The 28,000-nt window shown below is 44.4% G+C and overlaps 1 protein-coding gene and 1 non-coding gene across 4 annotated transcripts; both read left to right on the forward strand.

The window, feature by feature from the left end:
* Positions 1-44: 44 nt before the first annotated feature.
* On the forward strand, positions 45-28,000 carry ZCCHC8 (zinc finger CCHC-type containing 8). 3 transcript variants are annotated; one of them, XM_004753162.3, is made up of 14 exons: positions 45-394; positions 2,177-2,219; positions 7,264-7,338; positions 8,942-9,047; positions 10,274-10,351; positions 13,370-13,473; positions 13,590-13,655; positions 14,240-14,300; positions 14,763-14,905; positions 15,195-15,337; positions 18,269-18,390; positions 19,871-19,957; positions 20,221-20,338; positions 25,944-28,000. In XM_004753162.3, exons 1-14 carry the CDS (start codon positions 196-198, stop codon positions 26,720-26,722), a joined length of 2,124 nt encoding a protein of 707 aa, XP_004753219.2. In that variant the 5' UTR covers positions 45-195; the 3' UTR covers positions 26,723-28,000. The 3 variants fall into 3 exon arrangements, with proteins under 3 accessions (XP_004753219.2, XP_044929521.1, XP_044929522.1); XM_045073586.1 differs by lacking the exons at positions 45-394; positions 8,942-9,047; XM_045073587.1 differs by lacking the exons at positions 45-394; positions 2,177-2,219; positions 7,264-7,338; ... (1 more) ...; positions 13,370-13,473; positions 13,590-13,655.
* LOC123390168 lies at positions 7,803-7,936 on the forward strand. The gene has a single exon (XR_006604821.1). It is a non-coding gene; the product is annotated as a small nucleolar RNA SNORA9 (small nucleolar RNA).

The following is a 28,000-nucleotide window of genomic DNA, read 5'->3' on the forward strand; positions in this document are numbered from 1 at the left end:
GCCACTGCATTCTGGGAGTTGTAGTCTCCCCGGAGTGGCCCGCCCCTTGTGCAGCATCGGCGGCGTACGTCTGGAGAAAACCGTACCGGGTGGCTTAGCGCGGCCCAAGCCCTAGCGAGCGGTGCCGCCCTACAACCTTCGCCCCCGGCCGGGCGGTCAGCTCCGCCTCTTCTCGAATCTCACCCACAGCCCAAGATGGCGGCGGAGGTGGATTTTGGCGACCTAGAGCTGTTCGAGGCGTTTGACCACCCAGAGGAGTCGATTCCGAAGCCCGTTCACACCCGCTTCAAGGACGACGACGGCGACGAGGAGGACGAGAATGGGGTCGGCGACGCGGAGCTGCGGGAGCGGCTTCGGCAGTGCGAGGAAACCATCGAGCAGCTCCGCGCCGAGAATATCCTTCCCGTTTGCCTGGGCCCGGTCGCCGGCGTGCGGCAGGCGGCGTGTCTGGGAGGGCGCGGGCGGAAATTCCAGGAGGGCCAGAATTCCGAATAACCCCTCTCCCGCCCCGCAGGCGGGCGGAGAATCGAGGGTTCGGCTGGCGTAAGCTGCTCCGGGGCCCCGGCGCGACCCTCTCCCCTCTGGGGATGCGTGCCCGGTCGGGACGCGTACCCCGGACTAGACGCGCTCCCCGCGCCCCCCAAGCTGGGACTGATTTTTAGGATTTTTTAAGACGGCCAGATCGTAGGCTGGTCACTACTTCCTCTCCTCCTTTCTGAAGTCCTTATCCAGTTTCTTTTCTTTTCTTTTCTTTTTTTTTTTTTTTTTTGTAGCCAGGCTTAAATTTGATGCCGTCTTCCTGTCCTTGTCTATAGGCAGAGAGCCGGATCCTCAGACCTTAGGGTAGATCTGTGATTTATAGGGGGGTAGAAGCTAATGGCCTTAGGGTGCGGGAGTTGGGAGTTGAAGCACGTGAAGCATGCGGAGAGAAATGGTTAATTGCCTGACTGAGGTTGGGGATTCATTTTAAAGTTCTTCGACTTTGAAATACCTTCCGTGGTGAAGGGGCGTTGCAAAAGCCTTGGGGAAAAAACGCGCCAAATGAGTTTGCGTTTGGCTTAGTTACAGGATTACAGCCTTCCTAGGAAGGGTTGTTAGTATGGATGTTTACATTCTTAGAGGTGTTTGCTGGTGGTTGTTTTTAACTCTGGGCAGATGATTTCGGTTCAGATAGTTTCCCGTTTAAAGTGAAACACTGAAAGCGGTTGGTAAATCATCTTTAAAGGCTTTTGAAGTTTGATTATGTTATGCATGATGTTTTCCTTTGCACTTTAATATGTAAAATTTCAAACGGCAGGAAAGTTGAAAGGATTGTACGTGAACATCCGTAGTTCTATCCTAGTTTCTCCGTCTTTAAGTTTGTTTCACTGTATTTATCACTTATCATGATGCTCTTTTTCTTTTTGTTGTATTATTACTATTATTATTTTGAGAGAGAGAGAGAGCGCATGAATGAACGGAGGCAGGGCAGGAGAGGGGGAGAGAACCTCAAGCAGGCTCCACCATCATCATTGGGGAGTCCTTTGGGGCTCAGTCTCACTCAGGACCCTGAGATCCGTGACCTGAGCCGAAATCAAAAGTCAGATGCTTAACCTGCTGAGCCACCCAGGCGCCCCCATGCCACTCGCTTTTTCTTTTTCTTTTTTTTTTTTGCCACTCGCTCTTAAATGAGTTGCTGTTTAGGTTTTGATGGGGTATGTTGAATAACACTTTGGGTTCAGTCTGTTACTCTTTTTTTTTTTTTTTTAAGATTTTATTTATTTATTTGACAGTCAGATGACAAGTAGGCAGAGAGAGAGGAGGAAGCAGGCTCCCTGCTGAGCAGAGAGCCTGAGGTGGGGCTCGATCTTAGGACCCTGGGATCATGACCTGAGCCGAAGGCAGAGGCTTTAACCCACTGAGCCACCCAGGCACCCCTCTTACTCTCTTTTGAACTACATGATCCTGTCTTAGAGTATCTATGTTGGAAGAGATGAGAAAACTGTTTTAATGTTTAGGTTTAAATGCCTAGCCATGCAACAAAACAGGAACTCAGTTAAGTGTGTCATCCTCAAAATACTTGTGGGTCTTCTAACGTTTGTAACATTCTGACACTGAAAGTAAGAGTGAGTAGTTGAATTTTATGATAGGTACAATTCTATTTAATGAAGGCTTATATTTCTTAACAAGTAATAACATCAAGAACTTAAAAGAAAATTGAACATTCTGACTCGACCAAGGTATGAGATATTACACTGTTGTTGTTCTTTATTTATATTTAATATTTAGCTATAATTTCTTCGTAAAAAAAAAAATAGGACTTCTGTATCGTTTTTGTTTAGCATTCTCTGAAGAAATCAGTAATGATCCTTTATTTTTAATTTCTGGAGGTAAAATTTGAATTCTCATAAGTACATTAAATTTTTAATTATTTTGGGGGGATGTTAACTAGATTTATTGCAGTGATCATTAAACAACTTAACAAATTTTTTTTTTTTAAGATTTTATTCATTTGGGACGCCTGGGTGGCTCAGTTGGTTGGGCAGCTGCCTTCGGCTCAGGTCATGATCCCAGAGTCCTGGGATCAAGTCCCACATCGGCTCCTTGCTCGGCAGGGAGCCTGCTTCTCTCTGTCTCTCTGACAAATAAATAAATAAAATCTTTAAAAAAAAAAAAGATTTTACTCACTTATTAGAGAGAGCATGAGAAGAGAGAGGTCAGGGGGAGAAGCAGACTCCCTGGTGAGCAGAAAGCCTGATGTGGGACTTAATCAGGAACTCGGGATCATGACCTGAGCTGAAGGCAGTTGTTGCTCAACCAACTGAGCCACCGAGGCGCCCACAACATATACAAATATTGAATCATTATGTTGTATACTTGGATAACTTTTAAACTAACTAAACTAGATAAAAATATTTGTGAAATATATCCAGAAAAATTTGTTTGTTTTTTTAAAAGATTTTATTTATTTGACAGAAAGAGAGAGAGCACAAGCAGGGGGAGAGGCAGAGGGAGAGGGAGAAGCAGGCTTCCTCCAGAGCAGGGAGCCTGATGTGGGACTCGATCCCAGGACTCTAGAATCATGACCTGAGCCAAAGGCAGTGGCTTAACCGACTGAGCCACCCAGGTGCCCCTATCCAGAAAATTTTGACTTAATGTTCAGAACAGGCTAGTTGCCATCCTAGCTGTTCTTATTCCACAAACATTTCTGGGAAGTTAGAATTAAGATTACAGTATTACTCTTGGTGAAGGTTTATTTACAGAGTTCAGATGTGTTCCTAGGGATGCCTGGGTGGCTCAGTCAGTTAAGCCACTGCCTTGAGTTCAGGTCATGATCCCAGTGTGCTGGGATCAAGTTCTGCATCAGGCTTCTTGCTCGGCGGGGAGCCTGCTTCTCTCTCCGCCTCCGCCTGCTACTCTGCCTATCTGTGCACTCTCTCTCTCAACGGAAATAAATAAATAAAATCCTTAAAAAAAAAAAAAACAAAACTGTCCCTAAATAGAAATGATGCAAAATTTCATTTTAGAAAAAGAGAAATTAGTGTGCTTTTGAAGAAAGTGCAGTGGGTAGATTTGCATTCAGACATCTGACTTTAAGAGATAGAAGAGCAAATGCTGGTTTCTTTCTTTCTTTCTTTTAAGATTTTATTTATTTATTTATTTATTTATTTGACAGACAGAGATGACAAGTAGGCAGAGAGGCAGGCAGAGAGAGGAGGAAGCAGGCTCCCTGCCGAGCAGAGAGCCCGATGTGGGGCTTGATCTCAGGACCCCAAGATCATGACCTAAGCCGAAGGCAGAGGCTTTAACCCACTGAGCCACCCAGGCGCCCCGCAAATGCTGGTTTCTTAATACAAATTTACTTCACAGGTTACTAAATCTAAAATATTTATTGAAGTACGAACTTATTATGTGGAATGGTATCACCAAGCTTTTGGAATTTGGAGGGCTGTGAGCCAATGTCACATGGCCTTTTTTTGTCTCTGGTACCAGCTGAAGTAACTAGCTACATTGGTGACTAAAGGTTTAAAATTTCAGAATTTAGATGTATTTTGGAAACCTCCGATGCCCTACATTCCTTCTAACTCCATGTGAGCACACTATGTGGATCTAAGCTTATTTCTAGTTAGATAATAAATGTATTGAATATAACTGGGATTCCTGAAAAAATCATAATTTTTTTGGTATTTAAAGATAACTTAGATGAGCACACTTTTTAATAGAGTTGATAATTTAAACGCTCAGTTATGAAGGGGTTATAATCACTGGAGTTTAAATGATCGTGTCATGGGTTTTACCAGTACATGAGACAGCCATTAGTATCCTCAAAAAGGAATAAATTAAAATTTTCTTTTTAGAATTAGTGCTCTTCATGTTGTCAGACACTGATAAAGCGCTCTACAGAAAATTTAGAAACAAAACGAAATAAAATTATATAGATAAAATCTGTACGCCCAGCCTCTTGGTTTAATCCTTATTTTTGGAACTGCCGTGATCAGAAGTTTCTTTCCTTTTTTGTCCAATAAACATTTTTAACTTTGTATTATGGAAAATTTCAAATGTATGGAAAAAGAAAAGAATAATATAATACACGTTTTCATTCTATATGTACATTTTACCCTAAATAGTTCAGCATGTAACTTTTTTTTTTTTTTAAAGAATTTATTTTATTCATTTGACAGAGAGAGATCACAAGTAGGCAGAGAGAGAGAGGAGGAAGCAGGCTCCCCGCTGAGCAGAGAGCCCGATGTGGGACTCGATCCCAGGACCCTGAGATCATGACCCGAGCCAAAGGCAGCAGCTTAACCCACTGAGCCACCCAGGCACCCCAGCATGTAACTTTTTAAAAGCAAGACTTTGGGACACCTGGGTGGCTCAGTCAGTTAAACCGCTGCCTTCAGCCCAGGTCGTGATGCCAGGGTCCTGGGATCAAGTTCCGATTCGGGTTCCTTGCTTGGCAGAGAGCCTGCTTCTCTCTTTGCCTCTGCCTGACACTCTGCCTGCTTGTGCTCGCGCGCTCTCTCTCTCTCTCTCTCTCTGACAAATAAAATCTTTAAAAGCAAAACTTCGTCATGCATAATCACAACACCACTATCCCAATAAATGGCACAATTTTTTTTTTTTTTAAGATTTTTAAAATTTATTTGACAGATCACAAGTAGGCAGAGAGGCAGGCAGAGAGAGATGGGGACACGGACTCTCCGCTGAGCAGAGAGCCCGATGCAGGGCTCGATCCCAGGACTTTGAGATCATGACCTGAGCCGAAGGCAGAGAACCCACTGAGCCACCCAGGCACCCCGGCATGATTTTTCTTAATAACACTCCCAGCTCAGCCCATTTTCAAATTTCTCCAACTGAATGTCTTTCTCTTTGTTGCTCAAATTGGTCTGTAGTTAAGGACCATACAATTGTATGTGGTTTTTAGAAACATATATATATATTTTTTTAAGGTTTATTTATTTTAGAGAGTTTGTGAGAGAGCCTGTGTGCCTAGGCGTCACCTGGGCCGCTGGGAGAGGCAAAGAAAGTCCTCACCAAATTCCACCCTGAGTGTCTCTGCGCCGAGCCCTTCCAGCCCTACCTTGGGCTCGATTCCCAGAACCCTGAGATCATGACCTGAGCCAAAACCAAGAGTTGGTCGCTTAATCAGCTGTGCTACCCAGGCGCCCTCCAGAATATCATGGTTGTTGTTTTTTTTTTTTTAAGATTTCATTTATTTGAGAGAGAGAATGCATGCCTGTGAGTGAGTGAGCAGTGGAAGGGGCACGGGAAGAGGGAGGGAGAGAATCTCAGGGGGACTCTACTTCACCTGGAGAGTGGTGGGGGCCCATCCCACGACTCCCAAGTAATGACCTGAGCCCATATCCATCCTCAACTGTTTAACCGACTGAGCCACCCAGGCGCCCCCAAATATCGTGTATTTTTAAGAAGAGAAGTTTGTGCAATTCAAACAAACTTCTGAATCTCTCCATGTTTTACTTTTGTTTCTTGACACGAGCAATCCCAAATACAGACTGACTTATTTCACTTGCTGCAAAGGTAAAGGAATAGGAGGCAGGTGGGGAGAGGAGGAACCGTAAGACTCAGCTGGGCCAGGTTACCACCGGGGTCTTGCTCTGGTTTGGAGGCCGCATTCTACTTTTGTTTGTTTGTTTCCTTTTTGGCAGTATTTGAAAATCAAATCCAGGAACAATATACTTTTTTTTTTTTTAAAGATTTTATTTACTAATTTGACGGGGAAAGTGCACAAACAATGGGAGCAGCAGGCAGAGGGTGAAGTAGGGCTCCCCCCTGAGCAGGGAGCCCAGTGTGCAGCTCAGTCCCAGGGATCATGACCTGAGCTGAAGGCAGACGCCTAACCGACTGAGCCACTCAGGCGCCCCGACAGTACTGATGTACTCTGCCCTCTAAGAGGCTATCCATTTAAAGTGTTTCATTTTCCTATATATTTCAAAGCTAAATTTACTCTGATTCTTTTAGAAATATATTCTTGGGGAGCCTGGGTGGCTCAGTCGGATAAACAGCTGCCTGGCTCAGGTCATGATCCCAGGGTTCTGGGATTAAGCTCCACATTGGGCTCCCTGCTCGATGGGAGCCTGCTTCTTCCTCTCTCTTCTTGCTGCTCTGCCTACTTGTGTTTTCTCTCTCTCTGCAACTAAATAAAAATAAGACCTTAATAAAATACATATATATATATATTCATTCTTGTAACCTGCTGGTTTATCCAAATGCTCCCTTCCCCCAGTCTGTAAAGAGACGGGCCATTAGGGGCGCCTTGGTGGCTCAGTGGGGTAAGCCTCTGCCTTCACTCAGGTCATGATCTCAGGTCATTGAGCCCCACATCGGGCTCTCTGCTCAGCAGAGGGCCTGCTTCCCCCTACTCTCTCTCTGCCTGCCTCTCTGCCTACTTGTGATCTCTCTCTCTGTCAAATAAATAAATAAAATCTTTAAAAAAAAAAAAAAGAGTCATTAGATAGGAATTTTTTTGGTTGGAAACTGAAAGATTAACTACATTTTAAAATTTTTTGTGAAATATTTTTTAAAATATGTAAGGGATACCTCTATGTAAAATCATTAAAGTAGGTAAAATTTCATGAAAAAAAAAAAATTTATTTATTTATTTATTTATTTTCCGAAAGACAAGTTCTTGGTTGTTCTTAATCTTATTTGTAAAGTATTCTGTGATCTTTGGTACTTAATAATTATAAAAGTTGTGTGTTTATATATACATTTATGGGTTTTACTTTAAAATCTTCTAAGAATATGTTTTAACTTCTGTTTTAGTGGAATATTGGTGAACAATACTAAGTTAGATGGACCTTTATTACAGATTCTATTTATGAACAATGTTATTTCAAAGTAAGTAATTTTCCGTTTTCTACGTAAAATGAATTAATATGTTTATGAAACAATGTCTTCTATATGCTGTTTTCATTTGTACTTAATTCCATCTTTATTTTACTTAAAGCCTAGGGAATCATGATTAAGAGCAAGGATATTAGCATCTATAAATATGAATTTGAATCTGGGCCCTACTTTCTCTATATGTGAATTTGGGCCCCTGCTGTCTATATGTGAATCTGGTCAGGTCACAGTCCTGTCTGCTGTCAATTTCCTCACTGGAAAACAGGATACTAATAATAACTAGTTCTTGGGTAGCTAAATGAGCACTTGTGATAGCCTCTAATAAGCACAACAACTGCCCCCCACAGCAGTAAGAAATGTTAGTCTGTTCTACCCCGGAATCAGGTAGCTGAGTTTACCCTGTTGGCTGTCTTCAAGGCTTACCCACATGACTTTGTGTGTGTGAGTGTGACAGACCTTTGCGGGCCTTCCAGCGTGTTTGGGTCTAGGGTGACTCAGTGCATTCCTGCAGTGCTTGCTAGAATGTCCTGAAATGGCTTGAGGCTTTGCCCTGTCCTTCCTTGGAGCACGGTCGGAGACATTTCAGACAGCTGGCTTCCATCTCTGGCTGGCTGAATCTGTTGTTATCTCATAGGTTCTAGGCAAGGTAAAGAAGGTAATGGGGAACCCTGTAGAGAGTGTTAGCTGTCTGGGGGGCCCATTACCTACTTTCTCTGTCTGGGCCCAGGTGGAACCCGAGACTCGGAGGGATAGGGACGCCCGATGGTGAATGTGGCAGTAGCAGGGTGCTGGGCACTAGCACTGTTGTCCCCATCGGATTTGAATCAGCATCTGCTCATGGCAAGCTAATTTCTGCACCGTTTATTTGCAGTTTTGCCTGCAGCAATCTTAGAATGTCAGCGCTAAGCAGACCTGAAAGATCAAATCTGGTGAAGATCAAGCTGGCTGCCCCACTCAGCCTAGCTTGGTCTCCGTCTGCACCTCCTGAGCCGACTGCTAGGAATAAGCAATGAGCGAGGCTCTTGACAGCTAGAAAACTGGGGAGAGTAGACCTCCGCAGTTGTCCCGTTTGTTTTGTGTTTCTGTTGCATTTTGGTTTAATTTTGTTCCAGTTTAACATTCGTATAGGTGTGTCCTTACACGTACATAGGGAGTCTCTGGGAGGAAGGTAGGGAAGGATGCTTTGGTTGTCTCTGCGAGGCCGAGGTAGGTGGCTCGGACATAGCCAGGAAGGAAGCTTTTCCTTACGTAACCCCTTCCTTCTTTTGGATTTTGAACCATGTCGTACGTGGATTATGTATTCAGAACTTAAAAATGTAAAATTTATAAATAAAATCCATCTATTCACAGCACAAATGTTTGCCCCTGCTCCATGCCAAACACTGAGTTAGATTTTCATAATCATTCCGTTAACTCGGCAACAGTGTATATTTTTTCCTAAGAAATGGCTTCCTCTGTATTCTAGTTACTTAGTGTTTTGATAGACCTCTGAAAAGCAAGATAACAGAATTCCCTCCTGACACCTTCTAATAACGTGTAAGATTTCAGTCTGTTCGGTGTTTACTCTGGGTTCTGACTGTTGTGTCCTCTCATGCAGGCAATATCATCAAGAAATAGAGGAATTTGTATCAAATTTAGTAAAAAGATTTGAGGAACAGCAGAAAAATGATGTGGAAAAGACTTCCTTTAATCTTTTGCCCCAGGTATTTAAAACTTAAGAGACTTTAAGATTAATAGATTGTTTTTCACCGCCAGTTTTTAGGCTCCAGGGAGACTTTTGTATCAAAATGAAACCACTGTGTCCTACACCTGAACCTAATACAACTTTTCTGGGTTGGCTACAACTTAAAATAACAGGATTGTTAATATGCTCTCCTCCCATCCTTCAGCTGGGCATCCTTCACTGATCTGACCAGCCTCAGGGCATTCTTCTGCATTGTGACTCCTCTCAGGGGAGTTGTATTCAGACCTTGCTTCACTTAAAATTAGTCTTTTTTCCCCCATTTCCTCACTTGGACATGTGGTTTGGGGCAGAAAATTAATTTATGCCAGAAAAAAAAAATCTGTATTTCTGGAGTTCATGAAAGGTGAATTATTTTTCTCTAAAACCAACAGGTTCACATGCCATCCTTTTCCCCCCCTTCTACTTGTTGGGAGAAAAATCAATAGCATGCCCAACGAAATCTGAGAAATTTTGCTGTGTGACTATTAGAGTATGAATTTGTATTTTTAAAAATCAGAATTATGATTTCGGGGCTTTTCCTTTTTTAATTCCTGTTTAAGGTAAGTAGAGTCCTTCAAGTAAAGGTTGTTAGCTGTTTATCATCAGGTTGTGGAACGGTGTTCTGATTAGTTAAATTTTCATCATCTTTAATTTTCATGTGTTATATATAATTTTTAAAGATTCAAGAAACAAAATACATTTAACAATAAAAACTATACTGAATATTACCTAATTTTTGATTCCGGGAACACTTCAGAATTTTGTAGCAGCCTAAGGTCTATGAGGGCTATACTGTCCATATTAACCAATAGTGTAGAATCACATATTTTTAAAGTTTTCTGGTTACGTGACTTCAAGATAAAGTCTGCTTTGTCAGTTTAAGTATTGAGAATTTAAATATTTATTCATTCAATTTAATGCATGAATTAGTGAAAAGCATAGTGAAAGCATAACGTGAACTAATGCTTCAGAAGGTGCTGTCTTTGTATTTTTTATAAAATTTTTAAATTTTCCAACTTGTGAAATTTATTTCGTAAGCATTTCTAGCTTCCAAATTTACTGATTATGACAGTAATGAATTAAGAACTGTATGTACCTTAGTGATATGTATTAGAAAATAAAGGGGTGTATTTAAATTTCTAATATTAAAAATTTGAAGTGTTAAAAATTAGTTATTTTGGTAACGTGTGTTTTTCTTTGTGTTAGCCATCTAGTGTTATGCTAGAAGAGGACCATAAAGTAGAAGAATCCTGTGCCATTAAAAACAACAAGGAAGCTTTTAGTGTAAGTATGGACATTTTAGTTTTGAATTCTGTAGATAACATGTTTCCTATCCTGTGTCATTTGGGTATCATTAAGGTGGTATAGCCATGTGGCCTCAAATGATCCCCATCTTTTCATGAAATTTGTTATCAATTAGAGTGTAGACTTCAGCCTCTAAATAGTATAGTTTGCTTTTTAATAACTGTCGCATACACCATAGACATACTTTGGAGGACTTTTGTCCTGACAACCTTCTTTTTATTGATGTTCATGAACGTGGATGACGATCTAGAATGCCTGGATGACGATCTAGAACGCGTGGATGACGACCTAGAACACGTGCATGTTGTACTTACAGATGGCTGAGGCTGAGAGGGGACAGATAAGTAACTAACAACAGATGGCAGATAGGAGATTAAAAATGTTGACAAGCTCAGATGGTGGATGAAAAATAGAAGCACAACAGGGATGAGCCTACATTTAGGCCTTTCTGTACCTACGAGGAATCTCACTGTGTCAGTGCAGTGGGGTGGTGTGATTTTTCAACTTAGAATTTTTTAAAGATGATGATGTAATCTTGCATTCTGTTGAAGGCAGACTAGTTTTCATGTTTAGGGAGTATCGTGCCCCACTGACAGACCACAGTCTTGGGTCTTGGGGCTGCTGGGGTGATGAGTCCCCAGTGTTGCTGAAGAGCTTGATGGGGTATCACATCTCTGCAAATGTCAAAAAGGCTGTTACTTCCAAAAAGTGTCGTTTTCAATCACTCGTAGTGCCAAGTGGCAGAACCAGGACCAGTGGCTGGATAGACTACAGACAGGCGCATTGCAAGTCAACTTTTAGTGCACATTTACATCAGATGTGAAGATGAAGTGGTAGTTCTCGTTCAAAAAAAAAGAAGGAAGCAAATTCCATGTCACTGTAAAAAGTCAAAATCTGAGATCCTTGTTGGTGCTTTAAACAAAGAATTTGAACTACATGACTTTTCATGTTCCATCTGACTCTAGGGTTCTGGGATTTAGAGTGGTACCTGCCTGGAAAGTGGGAATTTTATGTATTATTCAGTTAGTCCTTTAGTAAAGAGTAGTAAATATTTACCGAATGCTCCCTTATTGCCAGGGACCCCTTTGAATTCAGGGACACAGCAATGAGGAAAAGCGCAAAGTCTCTGCTCTCGTTGAATTCCGTTCTGGTGGGGGAAAGCGGAGCTCTGCAGAAAATAAGTCAGCATAAGCCAGGGTTTGAATCTAGTCCTTCTGACCCTGGAACATAAGATCTAGATCTTTATATTGCCTTATAAGCCATCAGGGTATGGGCTATACCACTTGAGGCTTTTCTGTAGAAATGTGACATGATAGGACTTGAATTTTCAAAAGAACTAGCTTCTCTGTGGAAGATAATCTCTCGCTGGTTTACATGTAGAAGCTGGAAGCCAGTGAGAAAGCCACTGTATTGATCTCAGGTGAGGGAAGATGGCAGGTTAGTCCGGAGAGCTGGTGGTGGAGGTGAGAAGTGGTTCAACTGTGGACATACCTTGGAAATAGAACTGATCAGATGTGCTGATGAATTGGGTGTGTAGAACACGAAAGTGAGAGAGCCGTCAGAATGACTCAGGTTTTTGGCCTTAGCAGCTGGAAGAGGGTCCTCGCCTTTACTGTGATGGGAGAAACTGGTGGGAAGAGAGGGTTTGGGGGGGAATCGGAATTCAGTTCAGTTTTAAGTAGGTGAGTTTGAGATGCCTCTTACGTGTCTGGGAGAGCCGTCAGTTGGCACTTGAATATACAAGATTGGAGTTTAGGCAGCACTGGGTATTTGGGTGTTGTCAGCATTTACTCATCCTTCATGGTCTGGATAAGTCACCTCGAGAGCACGGGTAGAGAGGACTGGGACCAAGACTCATGGAAGATGGAGAGATGAGAAGGACTGGTCAGCGGGGTAGAGCACGGTGTCCTAAAAGCCAAAAGAAGTGTGTCTCTGAGGAAGGAGAAATCACCTGTCTGTTGTTGCTCAGAGACTGAGATGAAGACGGAGCCGTCCAGTGAGTTTGGCCGTGTGCGGGGTCATCGGGGCGCGGAGTGCCATGACAGGAACAGAAGTCTTCCCAGAGACGTTCAAGAGAGAAGGGCAGGGCCACCTATGGGGGGAAAAAGTGGGGGACTGAAATGATTTAACACCTAAATACAACACATGAACCTTAAATCCTGGCTTAGGGGAAAAAAAGGCATTTGGGGGACAGTTGGGAAAACTGTAGAAATTGGATATAGATGATATTAAGGATTTATTAATTTTTTAGGTGTGACAGTGGTATTGTGGTGTGTGTAGAAAATGCACTTATCCTCAGAAGACCTGTCCTAAAGTTCACGGGTGAGGGGTCATGAAAATATTGTGTAGCTGGTTATGTGTGGAAGCTGGAAACCAGTTAGGAGTTACTATGTTAATGTCAGGTGGGGGAAAATAGTAGCTCAGACTAAGCTGATGGTGGCCGCACTTTCTCCCCACGGCTCAGTGAAAAGTATGTGTGTGCACGTGCGCACGTGCGTGGAAGATCCCAGCAGTTGAATCTGGGTAGAGAGGATGTAGCTGGGTGTTCACTGTACCCTTTTTTTCAGTTTTTGTCTATGAAATTTCCCCCCGGAATCAGAGGGTAAAAGAAAAGGGGGAATGGGAGGTAGGATGAAAATAGTAAACACAGCGGACTTCTCTGAATTGTCTTGCCACCAAGGGAAGCAAAGAGATGGGGAATTGGAGGGGAACGTGAGAGTCAGGAGTTTTTATTGTTAATGTCTGAGCAGAATGCAGCTAACAGGAATGATCTCCTGAGAGGGGCGCTCTGATCCGGGAGACACAGGGGTGTTGGAAGAAGCAGCTCTTGCTTACACCTCAAAATCTGGCTCCTTTCTAACTAGGGAGTGGATTATGACTTCTCTAAGAATTTCCTCCAAAATTAAATGGTTAAAACAATTAATCATAGTCTTACATAATTTAATGTCTTTTTTTTTTCTGCTTAAATAGCAATATTTTTTGACTTGTTTTCTGCAGGTTGTAGGAAGTGTCCTGTATTTTACTAATTTTTGCCTTGATAAATTGGGGCAACCGCTACTAAATGAAAACCCTCAGCTTACCGAAGGATGGGAAATACCCAAGTATCCTACATAGTGAATGAAGATCTTTTATGCATCTTGCCATTAAGTTCACCTTTAAAAAAATTTACCAAATTTTGCAGACTATGATAACTATTCCTTAATAAAATTCACTAAAGGTACCAGCAAGTCTTCAGCCACATTGTTTCTCTAGAAGGGCAAGAAATACAAGTAAAGGCAAAAAGGTTTGTGTGGGGAGTTGTTTTGTTTTCTTCTTCTTTTTAAGACTTTTTTAACCAAAACCATAAACTCTTTGAGCTCGAAAAATTAATATTCTTCATTGCTGGCTTACTATAAGTAAATTACAGATTAAGCTAGAATTTTCATATATAGACATTGAATATGTTTAAATCAGTCATCTGTTTATTGGAATTCATTGGTTCGTGCCTAATATGCTTGGGTGGGTGGAAAGGTGGTGTTGTTGCTGTCGGTTTGATTGCTGTCTTAGTATGACCTGCCCCTTCCCAAGTTAACCTAAAGGAAATATAATCTGTTTGCCTCGGTTCTTCTCTTATTAACCACTCACAAAACCCAGAGGTGACAGATCAGTCGGGAACATAAGGGTCCTTGGTTTAAAGAGTTGGTTAAAAGTACTGTTTAAGTCGCTGAGTACAGAAGGTGAAAAGTGTACTCATGAGTGCAAATATTAGTAATCTGTGATCTATGTGCCTTGTCTCTCTGATACACTTTGCTGTCGTTAAAGAATTGTATTGATTTGCTTTTATGTCCTCATTGACATGATGCACGTCTTTGTTTTTTGACCAAATAGGCCAAAGCCTCACTGTTTCAATTGTGGTTCTGAAGAACATCAAATGAAAGAGTGCCCAATGGTAAATTTTTCTCATATAAAAAAAAAAAAATCTTTGACCTAGAACTTTCTGATGTTTTCCACACATTTATGCCATTGTGTGAGATAGATAATCTTGTTGTATTCGCTTTCTTTTGGTCCTTGAATTTGAAACCTTTTCAAATTTGTACTTAAACTTTAAGACCTTAGATTTTAAAAAGAATTATTACAGTGCTGTGTGTCTGAGATGAATGAAACAGGAGAGTTTCTTTTTAGAGTTAATTCTAGAAACTTGATTTTATATCGAGGTAATCAGAAATTAAAATGACTGCTTCTTCTCTTTGCCTGTTTTTCTAGAATATCTACTCTCTTTTCTCGTTTGTTATGTATTAAAACTGGGATAATCTGTTTGCGTGACCTAAAACAGAATGCTTGTATTTATTTAATTCCTGAAATAATTTCTAAACTGCTTCTTAACACTTTTTTCAAATGCACTGTGATCTAGCCACGGAATGCCGCTCGAATAAGTGAAAAGAGAAAAGAATATATGGATGCCTGTGGTGAGGCAAACAGCCAGAATTTTCAGCAGCGGTACCATGCGGAAGAGGTGGAAGAAAGATTTGGAAGATTCAAGCCGGGAGTCATTAGGTACCTCTGTGATTTTTTTTCCCATAGAGTGTCGTTTCTGTGTCACCCGTGTTTGGAGCGTTCTCTGTGTCTGAAGGGTAATCGCAGGTATAGAGGCGTGCCCCAGCACCGAGAGAATATGCATCTGTTCCTTCAGGAACATTCATTGGCATCTCCCCGTGCGTTTGTTAAGCACCGTTTCACCATGTGTAACATAAGACACACAATGGTTTTAAAACATGGGGGACAGTTTGTGTTTTCATCCAAACACGAATACTGTCTTTCTTTCTCCTCTTTTGTTTATCTTTAGTGAGGAACTTCAGGATGCACTTGGGGTGACGGACAAGAGCCTTCCACCTTTTATATATCGGATGCGCCAGCTCGGTTACCCCCCCGGGTGGCTCAAAGAGGCCGAGCTGGAGAACTCTGGGCTTGCACTCTATGATGGAAAAGGTATAGTATGTTAAGTTAGCTTAGTCAAGTTCAGGTCACTTCCCTCCCCTCCCCCTAGAGAATTACAGTAATACCTGATAGGAATGGCTGGCTTATTCAGTGTGTGTGGAGCTAACTGAAAACTATCATGATGGTCTTTCCTTCGTTTTACAAACAAGGAACTAAAACTTCATTGAGAATTATCAGATGGTTTATCTGGACCTGCTCAGTGACTACCGAGGCCAGAGCATCAGCTCTCCAGCTAATCCTCATAAGCTCTTGCCTTCCTTAGAAATGGTAACAGAAGGGCATCTGGGTGGCTCGTGGGTTAAGCATCTGTCTTAGGCTCAGGTTGTGATCTTGGGGTCCTGGGATCGAGCCCCTCAGCGGGGGGGTCTGCTCCTCCCTCTCACTCTCCCTCTCTGCTCGGTCTCTCAAATAAATAAAATCGTCAAAAAAAAGAAGAGAGAAATGTTAACAAATCTATTAATAAGTGCCAGTAGACCTGGACATACAGATTATATAAACCCTCCTGTGATCTAGAACCCTCTCTTAGGTGTCTACACTTGCACAAGGAAAGTATGTATATTTTTGTAGCATTGACCGTGACTATGAAAAATTAAAAACATTAAGGCCCTAAAGAAACATGGCTAAATCATTCTGGTGGATCTGGGCTGTGGAATCCATGTCGTCTTTAAGGAGTAGAATGAGCTGTGAGCTGACATGGCAAAATCTCTGTGCAGTACTCCGTTTCTGCCTAGTTTACCAGTGACGCCGTTCATCGTACATGAAAGGTAGGGAAGTAGGAAGGAAGGAAAGGAAGAAAAAAGAATCCCACATGGATGAGACCGTACTCATTGATTTTCTGAGGACATTTATATACAATATTTTTAAAAGATGTTAACTGAGAACCATTTAGATTTTAGGATTCAGACTCAAGAGATGCCTTTCCTGACCATCTTTATCTATTTGTCTATCTAAGATTTATGTTTTTATTTGAGAGCGAGAGAGAGAGGTGCACATGAGCTGGGAACAGGCAGAACGAGAGACTGTCCAAGCAAACTCCCACTGATCAGGCAGGGCTCGATCTCGGGAGCCAGGAGATTAGGACCTGAGCCAAATCCAGGAGTCGGATGCTTAACCATCTGAGCCACCTAGGCGCTCCTGACCACCTTATTTAAGTACATCTCTCCCTCTTCGGCTTAAAAAAAAACTTAAAACGTCTTAACCGATGTGGGAAGCTCAACAGTGGTTCCCCCTGAGAAGGAAAGAGGATTAGACTAGAGACTTGATTCTCTCTGATGCTCTAAATCTTTTAAAAATGAAATGTTTCTTTGTATTATTTAGGTGATTTTTTAAAAATATTTTTTTTTTTTTTTTTTTTTTAAAGATTTTATTTATTTATTTGACGGAGAGAGATCACAAGTAGGTAGAGAGGCAGGCAGAGAGAGAGAGGAGGAGGAAACAGGCTCCCTGCTGAGCAGAGAGCCCGATGCGGGACTCGATCCCAGGACCCTGAGATCATGACCTGAGCCGAAGGCAGCGGCTTAACCCACTGAGCCACCCAGGCGCCCTAAAAATATTTTTTTAAAGATTTTTTTATTTATTCTTGCGAGAGAAAACATGAGCGGGGGTCGGGGGGCAGAGGGAGAAGCAGACTCCCCTCTGAGCAGGGAGCCCAGTTATGGGATTTGACCTGAGCCAAAGGTAGATGCTTCACTGACCCAGCCACCCAAGCTCCTGGTAATTAAAAATATTTTTAAAAATTCACCAAGCCATCCCTTCTCAATTAGTGCTGAAGAGCTATTTAGGACAGTTCCCAAGTCATTTTGGCGTTCAGGTGTCCCTCCTGCCACTTTCTGTAGGTGTTCTCATTTCTGTTGTCCTTCCTTTTCCTCTTTTTTTTTTTTTTTTTTTTAAGTTTGTTAGAGAGTCTTTGGCCCAAAAGGTTGTGGATGATTGAATCTCTTAATCTATAGATTGCCTTCCTCGCTTTTAACAAAACTGTGTTTTGTCCTTTTGAGCTTTTCGAGATTTTCCTGCCGCATCCCCACGGAGTGTTGCATTAGCACGGTTCTCTGTCCTTCCTTTTGTTGTGACGGAACCAGTCACGATGACCATTGCCTGTCTACACCTGTTAATGATAGGCTGCAAAATGGTTATAGTCTCATTCTTCATTACTTCTTAGCTTATTAGCTGGAATACTTGTCTAAAAAGAAACTTCTCGCAAACTGATTGCCTTATATATGTAGACATCTTCGGACTGGCAAAAACAAACACATGATTTCTTCAGTAGTTTTCACAATAATAAAGTGGTTCCCAAATACCCTCTGTCATCTGTAAAGCGGTTTTAATAGTATGTACCTCTTAAGGTTGTTATGACGGTGAGCGGAGCTAATACTTGTAAACCATTTAAAACAGTGTGTGGTACATAAGAAATACTTGTTTACTAAACAAAATAAAGACTTTGAAATAGAGGATCAGGCAAGTCATCAGATCAGTGCGGACTAGGCTTTTAAGCAACCCACAGATGAACCCAGGTTTCCAAGATTTTTTTTAGAGTTTTTTTTTTTTAATTTATTTGACAGAGAGATCACAAGTAGGAGCGAGGCAGGGAGAGAGGAGGAAGCAGGCTCCCTGCTTAGCAGAGAGCCCGACGTGGGGCTCTATCCCAGGACCCTGAGATCATGACCTGAGCCCAAGGCAGAGGCTTATCCTTCTGAGCCACCCAGGCACCCCAGTTTCCAAGATTTTAAGCACTTACTTTTATTAAATTATCCTGTCTACATTGTTTACAAGTCCTAATCTGATGTTCCAGAAAAACTGTAATCAGAATTATTCTCCGAATGATTCTGTTGCCTTGAATGTAAGCCCTTGCCCAGCCCACTTTTGGTCTGGAAAGGGACTGGTGTTGGTATCCAGCAGTATGAACGCTCTGCTGGTCTACTGCAGATGGTGCTGATGGGGAAGCGGAAGCTGGGGAAGCCCCACAGAATAAAAGCGTCACCTACGATCTCTCGAAACTGGTAAACTATCCAGGTTTTAATATATCTACTCCCAGAGGAATTCCAGATGTAAGTATATGTATATATATATATATATATATATTTATTATTATTATTATTTTTTATTCTTCTGGGGTGGGACTTTATTGTAACAGTTGTTCAAAACATTAGTTTAAGTAGCAGTTACTGTTATGTAAAGAAATAAATACGTTACTAGTGTGTTTAATTTTGTTACTTCCCTTATGTTGACTAGAACCCTTTTTTATTTTTTTAAGATTTGATTTATTCATTTGAGAGAGAGACAAAGGGAGGGCATGAGGAGTGGGGAGGGCAGAGGGAGAGGGAGAAGCAGGCTCCCTTCAGTCATGACCTGAGCCACAGGCAGACGTGTAACTGACTGAGCCACCTAGGCCCCCACGTTGATGAGACGCTCAAGTGAAATCTTGGGTTCATTTAAAAACCAAAAACCAAAAAACTTTTTTTTGGATTTTATGCCTTATGAAAAAGAGCTTAAAAAGAATCGTTAGATTCTGTAAGTCCAAAAGTAAAAGATTATGTTTTTAAAACATGGGATGGTTCTGAGGCAGTATTGTAAGTTCTGTGTAATTACTTGGGAAGTAAAGCCTCTGTTCTATGCCATAATTCCTTTCCCCCTGTTCTTTCCTTTCTTCTCTTCAAAGTAAAATTTCTCACTCTATAGAGAATGGTTTTCTACACTGAATCTCTCCCAACTTTCATTTATGTTTCAAGACTTGACAGTGGCCTGTTGTGGTAGTGGTGGTGGTGGTGACATTTCAGTAAAAAATACCTTCTTAGGTGTTCTTAGAAGCTGGGCAGCAGAGCCGAAGCCAAAGGTCTGCACTTAGAGTCTAGCGAATAGATGGGAAGACAAGTGTGTAATTAATTCAGGGCTAAACTGCGTGGCTCGAGCTATCCGAGCTTCTGGAAACGGTCCCAGGACAAGCCTGCATCAGAGTCCGCCAGGGGTGCCCGGCAGACATGCACATCGATGAGTCCCACCCTTAGATTTAACAGACTTGACCTGGAATCTGTAGGTTTGACAGGAAGTCTGAAGTGATTTTCCTTGAGAACCATTGTAGCATGTGCTCTTAAGATGAGAGGTGATTGTTGAACCGTAAAGGTGAGGGCTGGGTTTGGAAAGCCAAAGAACAGAAGAGAGAAGCTCAGCGTGAGCGAGTGTGTAGGAGCAAAGGTGCTGTGGTCAGTGCCGGGGCCTGGGGGGAGGGAGGCCTGACGAGGCTGCGCCTTCACGCCACCACTGCTTAGAACTTCTGCTTGCAGTAGGTGGAGCCCTTTAGGGCCAAGTGATTTTGTCAAGTAGGCTTTTAGTATTCAGTTCAGATCATTTTGCAGGTGGAGTTGGTTGGCTTTTTTTCCCCCTTAAATGCACCATCACTTTCATTAATTCCCCCAAAAAGCAAAAGTCACGTATGAAGCAGAAATGTAATTTGAGACCTCCACTTTACAAAATCTGAAAAGTATGATGTTTTCAAAATCCAGGCTTGCTTTTTCCTTCTGTCTTCATTAGGAGTGGAGAATGTTTGGGTCCATACCGATGCAGGCGTGTCAGCAGAAAGACGTGTTTGCCAATTACCTGACTTCTAACTTCCAAGCGGTAAATAGCTTTTTAGGGTGTGGTTGATAAGAATGTATCGCCTGTATTTCTAGGATTTTGTAACTCTAGCATCTCAGTGCTCTTTTGTTTTGTGTATAAAGCACTCGCTTTTCTGCTTGAGTCACAAAGAAAAGGGTCGCTGCATTGACCCTGTACCTGCACTTGGCTGCAGATTGGCTGTCTGCAGGGTATTGGAGGGAAGGCATGGAATCTAGTTCTTCATCTACTCCATTAACTCGTGCTTGGCGTGACTCCTCTCTTAGCCAGGTGTGAAGTCTGGCAGCAAGAGGTCCTCCTCCCAGTCCAGCCCTAGCAGCCCCAAGAAGCAGAAGAAGGAAGGCGGCTCAGCAGCCTCACCTGCAGACATGGAGCTCGACTCAGGTAGGTGTCATCCTCTGGTCTTGGTTTCACTGAGAAGGTAGGGCCAGTGTGCATGCTCCTGAGTCCCATTAGGAAGGAGGGCAGGGGCCTTAGGAGCACCGAAAAGAATGCTTTGATTTTGTCCTTGTAGATGAGAGCAGCGCCTCTAGTGCTGGTTCCAGGTCTTAGTGTGAGGGCCAAGGGGGCCAGCTTACGGAGTTTCCGACTCAGGCAGTCCGGCCCAGCCAGTCCTGGTGGTCTTGCATCTGGACTGCCCCTCCAGTAGGCACAGTGCGCTGGGACAGAGGGTGGACAGTGGTCTGCTTTAGCAGCTCCATGCCAAGAGCAGGAAGGACAGAGCCAGACTGCCCCCGTTGTTCTTCCCATAATACCCCGACCCGGTGATTCCCCCTTCCCTTCCGTGAAGAGAGGCCCTAAGAAACCTGTCCTCCCGGAAACCCACAGGGGAACGGTGGTCTTGCCCTCCGAGAGCTCTCTGGCTTTTTATTCTCTTAATCCTCTGGGCTTAACCAGGGCAGCTGTGGCCAGCCAGCCCTGTGACCAGCCTCAGCAGGCCAGTAGTGGATCAGGGCAGGCGCGTACCCACCTTGCTGAGTCCCTCACCCCCCGATGCCGGTCACAGGTCCTTTGGGCTTCCCCTTGGGACTGCTGCTGTGTAGCCTAGGTGTTGCCCCCAGAAAGCTCTGGAATGAATCAGAACTTTATGTTAATTTGATAAATCGCAGAGCTACTCTGAATGCAAGACTGCAAACTCACTCTTTGCACTACCTCCCATCCCAAATTACGTCCAGCTGGTTTGGTCCTTGTTGCACATCAGACATTCTAGAGTGAGATTAAATGGCAACATGAAGATGAAGTGCATGTAGATACCGTGATGAGAAGATGCTGGCGGTACAGAAGGCCCCAGTGAGATTGTGGATCCCCCTCTTAACTGTAAATTCCCAGGGAGAATTTAAAGGTCACAGATTAAATCCCCTTAAAGTCTCAACTCAAAGTTCCCCACTCCCCTTTCCCAAAATTTTTGCTCTGCTTAGTCTCAGCCTCCAAAGTTCTCGCTATCAGAACAACGGTCACAGCCCCGGTGTTTAGTAACTGCCACCTGATTTCAGTACCCAGTCACTTCTCACCAGGTCAGCGAGTTCACAACAGAATCATGACGGCCTTTGCCACATTTATGAACTTTTATGAAAACAAGCAATTCTCCGTAACTCGAAAGCAGTTGTCCGAGACAGGATTAGGTTCCTAGAGGCCATGGCCAGGATTTCTGAGCGAGGGCAGTTCGTGGTTTTTGTCTCTTAAGGACTTCTCTCGGTGCCGGTGCCAGTTGTCGGACTCCACTGCCCATGCACTTAAATTCCAAATTACATTGGAAGGAATCTCCCATAGGAGGTGAATTTTGAATATCTGTGGGGAGAAGCCACCTGTGCTTGGTGTTTTGAACCTTTTTTTTTTATTAGAGGAGGAGGGGCAGGGAGGGAGGAGAGAGAATCCCAGTGCAGGGCTGGATCCCAGGACCCTGAGATCATGACCTGAGTTGAAACCAAGAGTCATGGACTTAACTGAGTCACCCTGGTGCCTCAGTTTTGAACCTTTTGAGACATAGTGTCTGCATCTCAGAGTTTGAGAAGCGGTGAAGCACCCTGTCACCAGGTCCGCACTTGTGCAGGTGTCTTCAACCCTGTCCCGGGAGCATCGTTTATTTCCTATTAGGGAATTGTTGAGGCCTGAGAAACCTGCCTCCCAAGGGAAGTTTCTCCCTCCTCCCCCCAGCTTCTTTCCTTTCGCCTCCCTCCCTCTCTCCCATGTATCATTAACCAGTCCAGAGCCAGCCTGAGCCCCTGTGATGAGGTAAGATGCTTCATCTCAGGTCCCTAAGTCTTGAGAATCCAAGTTCAGTGCCTGCACCTTCCCTCCGTGGCTCTCAGTCTGGAGTGGAATTGGGAGCAGAAGACCACGCACTTGGATAATAACCCTGGGATGAACAGTTTGGTTAGAACCTTACTGGGTGTCTGCAAGGCAAGTAGGGCTGTTCAGAACAAAACCCCTGGGGCCTGCAAGGCCCGATGTGGGCATTGCCACACTGTGCTGTCGCGTCTGGCGTGGGCACATTTCCCGAGGAGTGGCTGTGCCCCACGGTGAGCCGCAGGGTGTCCTGCCACCCTCACCTTCGCCAGCAGGGCCTTAGCTCACCCCGTGACCTTGAACTGAATCCTTTCATCAGTGGTGCCTAGTGTGGGGCCTCTGCTGACGTGTGCTGACGCTTCTGCCTGCTGGCACACGTTTGCTAGGGGTAGTTAGTTCAAGGTCTCGGGCTGCTTGTGGAAGGCCCACTGGTCCCAGCCATGGGCAGTGGCAGCTGGTTTTTGTTTATAAGCCTCTGCCTCTTTAGAGGAACCGCACTTGTAAATGAAGCCGCTGTAAGATGCTCTCACCTCCTGAGGACAAAGGACTGCATGGCAAGAGCTTCCTTGCCCAAACCACGGGCTTCCACGATGAGCCAGTATGAACGTCTACAAAATACCAGGAACACTGACCACACACTAAAGCTCAGGGCCAAAAGCCACATGTCTTTTTTTTTTTTTTTAAGATTTTATTTATTTATTTGACGGACAGAGATCACAAGTGGGCAGAGAGGCAGGCAGAGAGAGAGGAGGAAGCAGGCTCCCTGCCGAGCAGAGAGCCCGACATGGGGCTCGATCCCAGGACCCTGAGATGATGACCCGAGCGGAAGGCAGAGGCTTTAACCCACTAAGCCATCCAAGCGCCCCTAAAGCCACATGTCTTGACCACCATGTGTCTCCAGGCATGTCTCCATCCCCAGTCAGTCTGTCCTTCTGTGAATAATTGTGTTTCCTCTCAACCCACCAGATGTCAGGGGCTTTGAGAGTTGCTGATAGCAACCTGCTTTCCCACCTAGGTTCTGAACAACTTAAGTGATTAGTCAACCAGTAGTAATATATCAGATTATTAGGGCCAGATTTTAGAGCTGCTTACACAAGAGCCACAACGGCTTGCTCACTTAGACTGGCTTAGTAACACCCAGGCATGTGGTCTTAAAGCAAGGGGGGCCTTCCCACCCCCAGGACTGGTGCAGCCCCAGCCCAGCTTCCTGCCCTGCAGGAGTAGAACTCTGGGCTCAGCTCACTCCCAAGAAGAAACTTTGAATTGGAGTGATTATTTTCCTGTGGAAAACTTTCATTAGCAAATGTAGTCAGTGAAGTGGATCCCGTCTCACAGACCCATGGGTTGTGAACTAGAGCTGCTTTAGGTCTTCACCCACTGTGTGTTGAGACACACACATACATAGCACCTCCTGGGATCGAGCCCCGCATCGGGCTCTCGGCTCAGCGGGGAGTCTGCTTCCCCCTCTCTCTCTGCCTGCCTGTGATCTTTCTCTCTGTCAAATAAATAAATACAATCGTTAAGGGAAAAAAAAAGAATACATAGCACCATATTCTGTGCAGATGAACCTCAAATGAAGCTTGGGTTACACTTAGGAATTGTATGTTCTTAAAGGCCTAACAGCCAGGGGTGGCTAACTCCCTGACGGCTGTTCTGTCCTCCCCCTCCTCCGTGGAATTTATTGTAGTGAAAAGCACCCGTGGCGTCCTTGGGGTTCCCAGAGTGCGCGATGCCGTTCATCTGCACTTGGGTCCCCCCTTCATCTTGGCGCCGTTTCTAGCCGGGTGTCCGGATCCCAGCACCACCTTGGTAATGGCGTCTGTGTTCAGGCTTCTCCCTCCTGACGGCTCTCCCTGCCCTTGTCACTGGTGTTGCATCCTTCCTGTCGGCGCTTAGCCTTTCTTTACTCTTCTGAGTTGATTTTTTTTTTTTAAGATTTTTTTATTTATTTACTCGACAGAGATCCCAAGCCCGCAGAGAGGCAGGCAGAGAGAGGGGGAAGCAGACTCCCCACTGAGCCGAGAGCCCGATGCGGGGCTCGATCTCAGGACCCTGCCCATATGAGAAAGTTGACTGGTTTTGTGTAGCTGTCAGGATTGTGTTACTTGGTTGGATTTCCCAAATTTTTAAAACCCCTGGGCTGTTCTGGACCCTGTGTTAGACCCCGAGGATAGGAGGATTCATGAGACCCAGCTGCTGTCCTTAGTTTCCAGTCTGTGTCGCCTCGGGAGTGCAGAGGTAGCCAAGTCATTTTAATATAAATGGTGGTGGCCAGTGGTGAGACGACCAGAGCCACAGAGCTGATTACAGGCCATACCCGTGTCAGAAGCCGCACCGCTGTGCTGCATGAGGTCATAGACCACGATCAAGACCGACTTTGAACAGCATCTTTTTTTGTTGTTGTTTTTTTAAGATTTTATTTATTTACCCGACAGACAGAGATTACAAGTAGGCAGAGAGGCAGGCAGAGAGAGAGGGAGGAAGCAGGCTCCCCGCTGAGCAGAGAGCCTAAGGTGGGGCTCAATCCCAGGACCCTGAGATCATGACCTGAGCCAAAGGCAGAGGCTTTAACCCACTGAGCCACCCAGGCGCCCCTGAACTGCATCTTGAGGGATAAATTACTATGGAGATGAATAGGGTTAGGGCGTTTGAGTCCCTGGGAAATGTCAATGCGGAAGCATGAGACGTCCCAGCACAGTGGTCCAACGGAAGAGTGACACCTGGGGCTTAAACCCGCCAGTGAGAAATGACTTGGTGGAAGTAGCCAGATTCTTGGCCCTAGAGGGCCTTGCAAGGCGCAGAGATCATCAGCCTTTGTCCTATAAGTGATGGGAGCCCTGAAGGGTTTCTAATGAGGTGGGAAGGTTAACGGGACCAGATTTGTGGTTTACAAAGGTAAATAGTTCGGAGAATGGATATAAGGAAGCTGAGTCCAGAGGCACAGATGATTCCAGTATTCCTGATACAGTGCCAGGGCTGGGACAGTCTGCAGGAGAGGGCGGGCCCCGGAGAGCCAGGGATCAGGGCTGGGGGATAGAGGGAGAGGAAGGACTCGTGATGAGCAGGTTCAGTTCGGGAGACTTCAGCCAGACCCCACAGGTGGGACGTTAGTGGGAACAGCTTGTCGGAGCGGAGTTCAGGTTTGAGGAAACGATCCTTTGTGTGGGACAGGCCAGATCTGTTGTGTCTGGGACATACAGGTGGTGAGGAGCAGTGACCCGTGAGTCACACGAACCCACTGTCAGGCGGACCGTCTAGACCAGAAGTGCAGAACCGGGCAATAGGCCAGGGCGTATCCCACTCTGTCTCCTCGGCTTGGTCTCCTCCCGCAGCCGCCTGCCCAGCTGGCATCTCCTGCCACTGTCCCCTCCACTCTTCCAGGGACCCCGGTCTGCTGTGCCGCGGGCTACCTGGAAAGGACTCTGCCTCCGTGCGGTCGCTGCTCACTCCACAGCGATGAGCACAGCACAGAGATGGATTTTCGGGGGGGGGGTTCCTTAAAGTTCCCTGAGCCGGAGGAAGCTGTGGCTCTCCCTGCAGGCCTTCTTGGCTGGGGAGGGTTGGGGTTCCCGAGCCTCCAGAATGTTCTCCCCAGCCAGCTTATTTGGCTTTTGAATCTCTGGATACACCCAAGTTCCAATGAGAAACGGTGGTGAAACCAAAGGCTGCGACCACTTCAGGTGTCCTCGCTGTTCTCTTTCAGACGCGGAGGTCCCGCACGGCTCTCCAAGCAGCGAAGCTTTTCAGTTTCAGCCCCCGCTGCCCCCCGGCACCCCTCCGCCGCTGCCGCGGGGCACTCCTCCGCCCGTCTTCACCCCTCCGCTCCCCAAGGGCACCCCACCACTCACTCCCGGCGACTCCCCCCAGACCAGAACGGCGTCCGCGGCCATGGACGAGGACTCGCTGACTCTGGAGGAACTGGAGGAACAGCAGAGGCGGATATGGGCGGCCCTGGAGCAGGCCGAGAGCGTGAACAGTGATTCCGATATTCCCGGGGACACCCCTCTAACCGGGAACTCAGTCGCCTCGTCGCCTTGTCCCAACGAGCTGGACGTCCCTGCTCCAGACGGGAGAACCTCCGAAAAGCCGGTGCCTAATGAGCCCGAAGTACCAGACACTTGTACAGAGAAGCCCAAAGCCCAACATGCTCCGAGCTCAGATTCTGAGCCTCCGTTGCTTTGTCAGAAGGAGGAGGAGGCGTCTGCCCCGTCGGACTGTAAGGATGTTCCTCTGGGTAACGGCGGGGTCGTGTCGAACTGCGACCTTAGTAACGGAGGTGGCCAGAAGCCCCTTCACGGGGACACCAGCCCTTTGGCCACTAAGACTCACAGTCCTGTACCCGACATGAGCAAGTTTGCAACCGGAATAACGCCGTTTGAATTTGAGAACATGGCAGAATCTACTGGAATGTACCTCAGGATAAGAAATTTGCTAAAGAACTCACCCCGAAACCAGCAGAAAAACAAAAAGGCCTCTGACTAACTGCCTGACTTCACGCGAAGAGCTATTTAATTATCTATAACTTTGTGTTCTGTTAATTAGTACCAAGTGGAGATAAGTTGTTTTCTGATTTGTCCCTCCCATGTTTAAAAGTCTGTCCAAAGCTTAATGGTGGCCTGGAGTCAGGCCTGTTTTAAAGAACAGGAAGGCTGGGCTTGCTGGTTTACTATATTTTATTCTTACTGATAAGACCTTGGGTTGGGGGATAAAAGTATGAGCTGGTTTAGAGATAGTTTGCTAAGGTTTCTACTACTTTTGGATTGTGTCTGTCAAAAGTGATGGTTTTTATCTGTCTTTTGTACATTGTTTTCCCTTTCTACATTTTGCTAATTACCCTGTATATAAGTTTAATATATCATTTTTTTAAGAGAAAGAAATTCTAACCATTTTAAATTCATGTTGCAACTCTGACAACCAAATGAGAAAAATCAGGGATGAGCAGCTTTACCCCATTTGGGGTATTTTTGTAAGTGATTTACACACATCAATTTTAATAACACTTTTACTTTTTTGTACCTTCATTCCTCATAAGTTTGCTATACAGGTATGTTCATCTTTGTGTACAAAGGTTTAATAAATTAGCTTTCATATACATAATCTAAGACTTTGAATACAAAAAAGTGATTCACAGTTCAATTAGTGTATACAACCTTGTAAGTTTAGACATAAATTATGTAATTGCAAAAAATAGTGGTAGCAAAGAATATCTAGGAAAATGCAAGTTTGAGTATTTTTAGTGTTCTCTCAGCCTTAACTATAGAGACAGCAGAATCTTTTAAAGTAATTTTGAAAAAAAAAAAAAAAGGGCAGCTAGCCTTTGTACAAAAATAACTTTCTAGATTTGAACCCTAAGATAATTAGTACTTAGAAATAAAAGGTAGATGTAAATTGCTTTTAATTGTCAGATATATAAGATAGTGCTGGACTATGTTTTTTGTCTTTAAGTGGAATGCTATTACATTGTTACAGTTCGCATCCCTGAAAATAAACCACTTGAACTTAGTCTCAGGTAGTGTGATCCTGCTCTCAGGCCAGCAGAGGGAGCAAACTATAACCATTCCAGACCATTCCAGATTTCGTTTTCATTTTGAGAACTCGAATAACCACCTCTACTCTTCTATAAACAGGAAAGGGAAGAAAATCCTAGGAAAGGGGCAGCTTATTTTCAAGGCTCTCACAGAACCTGCTAGAGATTGAATTAAAGGTTAGATACTTGTTTTCCTCTGAGTGGAAGTATATAATAAAAACAGTCCAAGTTTA

Source organism: Mustela putorius, unplaced genomic scaffold, assembly GCF_011764305.1.
Source record: "Mustela putorius furo isolate JIRA1106 unplaced genomic scaffold, ASM1176430v1.1 tig00537248_pilon_pilon_pilon, whole genome shotgun sequence".
NCBI lineage: Eukaryota > Metazoa > Chordata > Mammalia > Carnivora > Mustelidae > Mustela > Mustela putorius.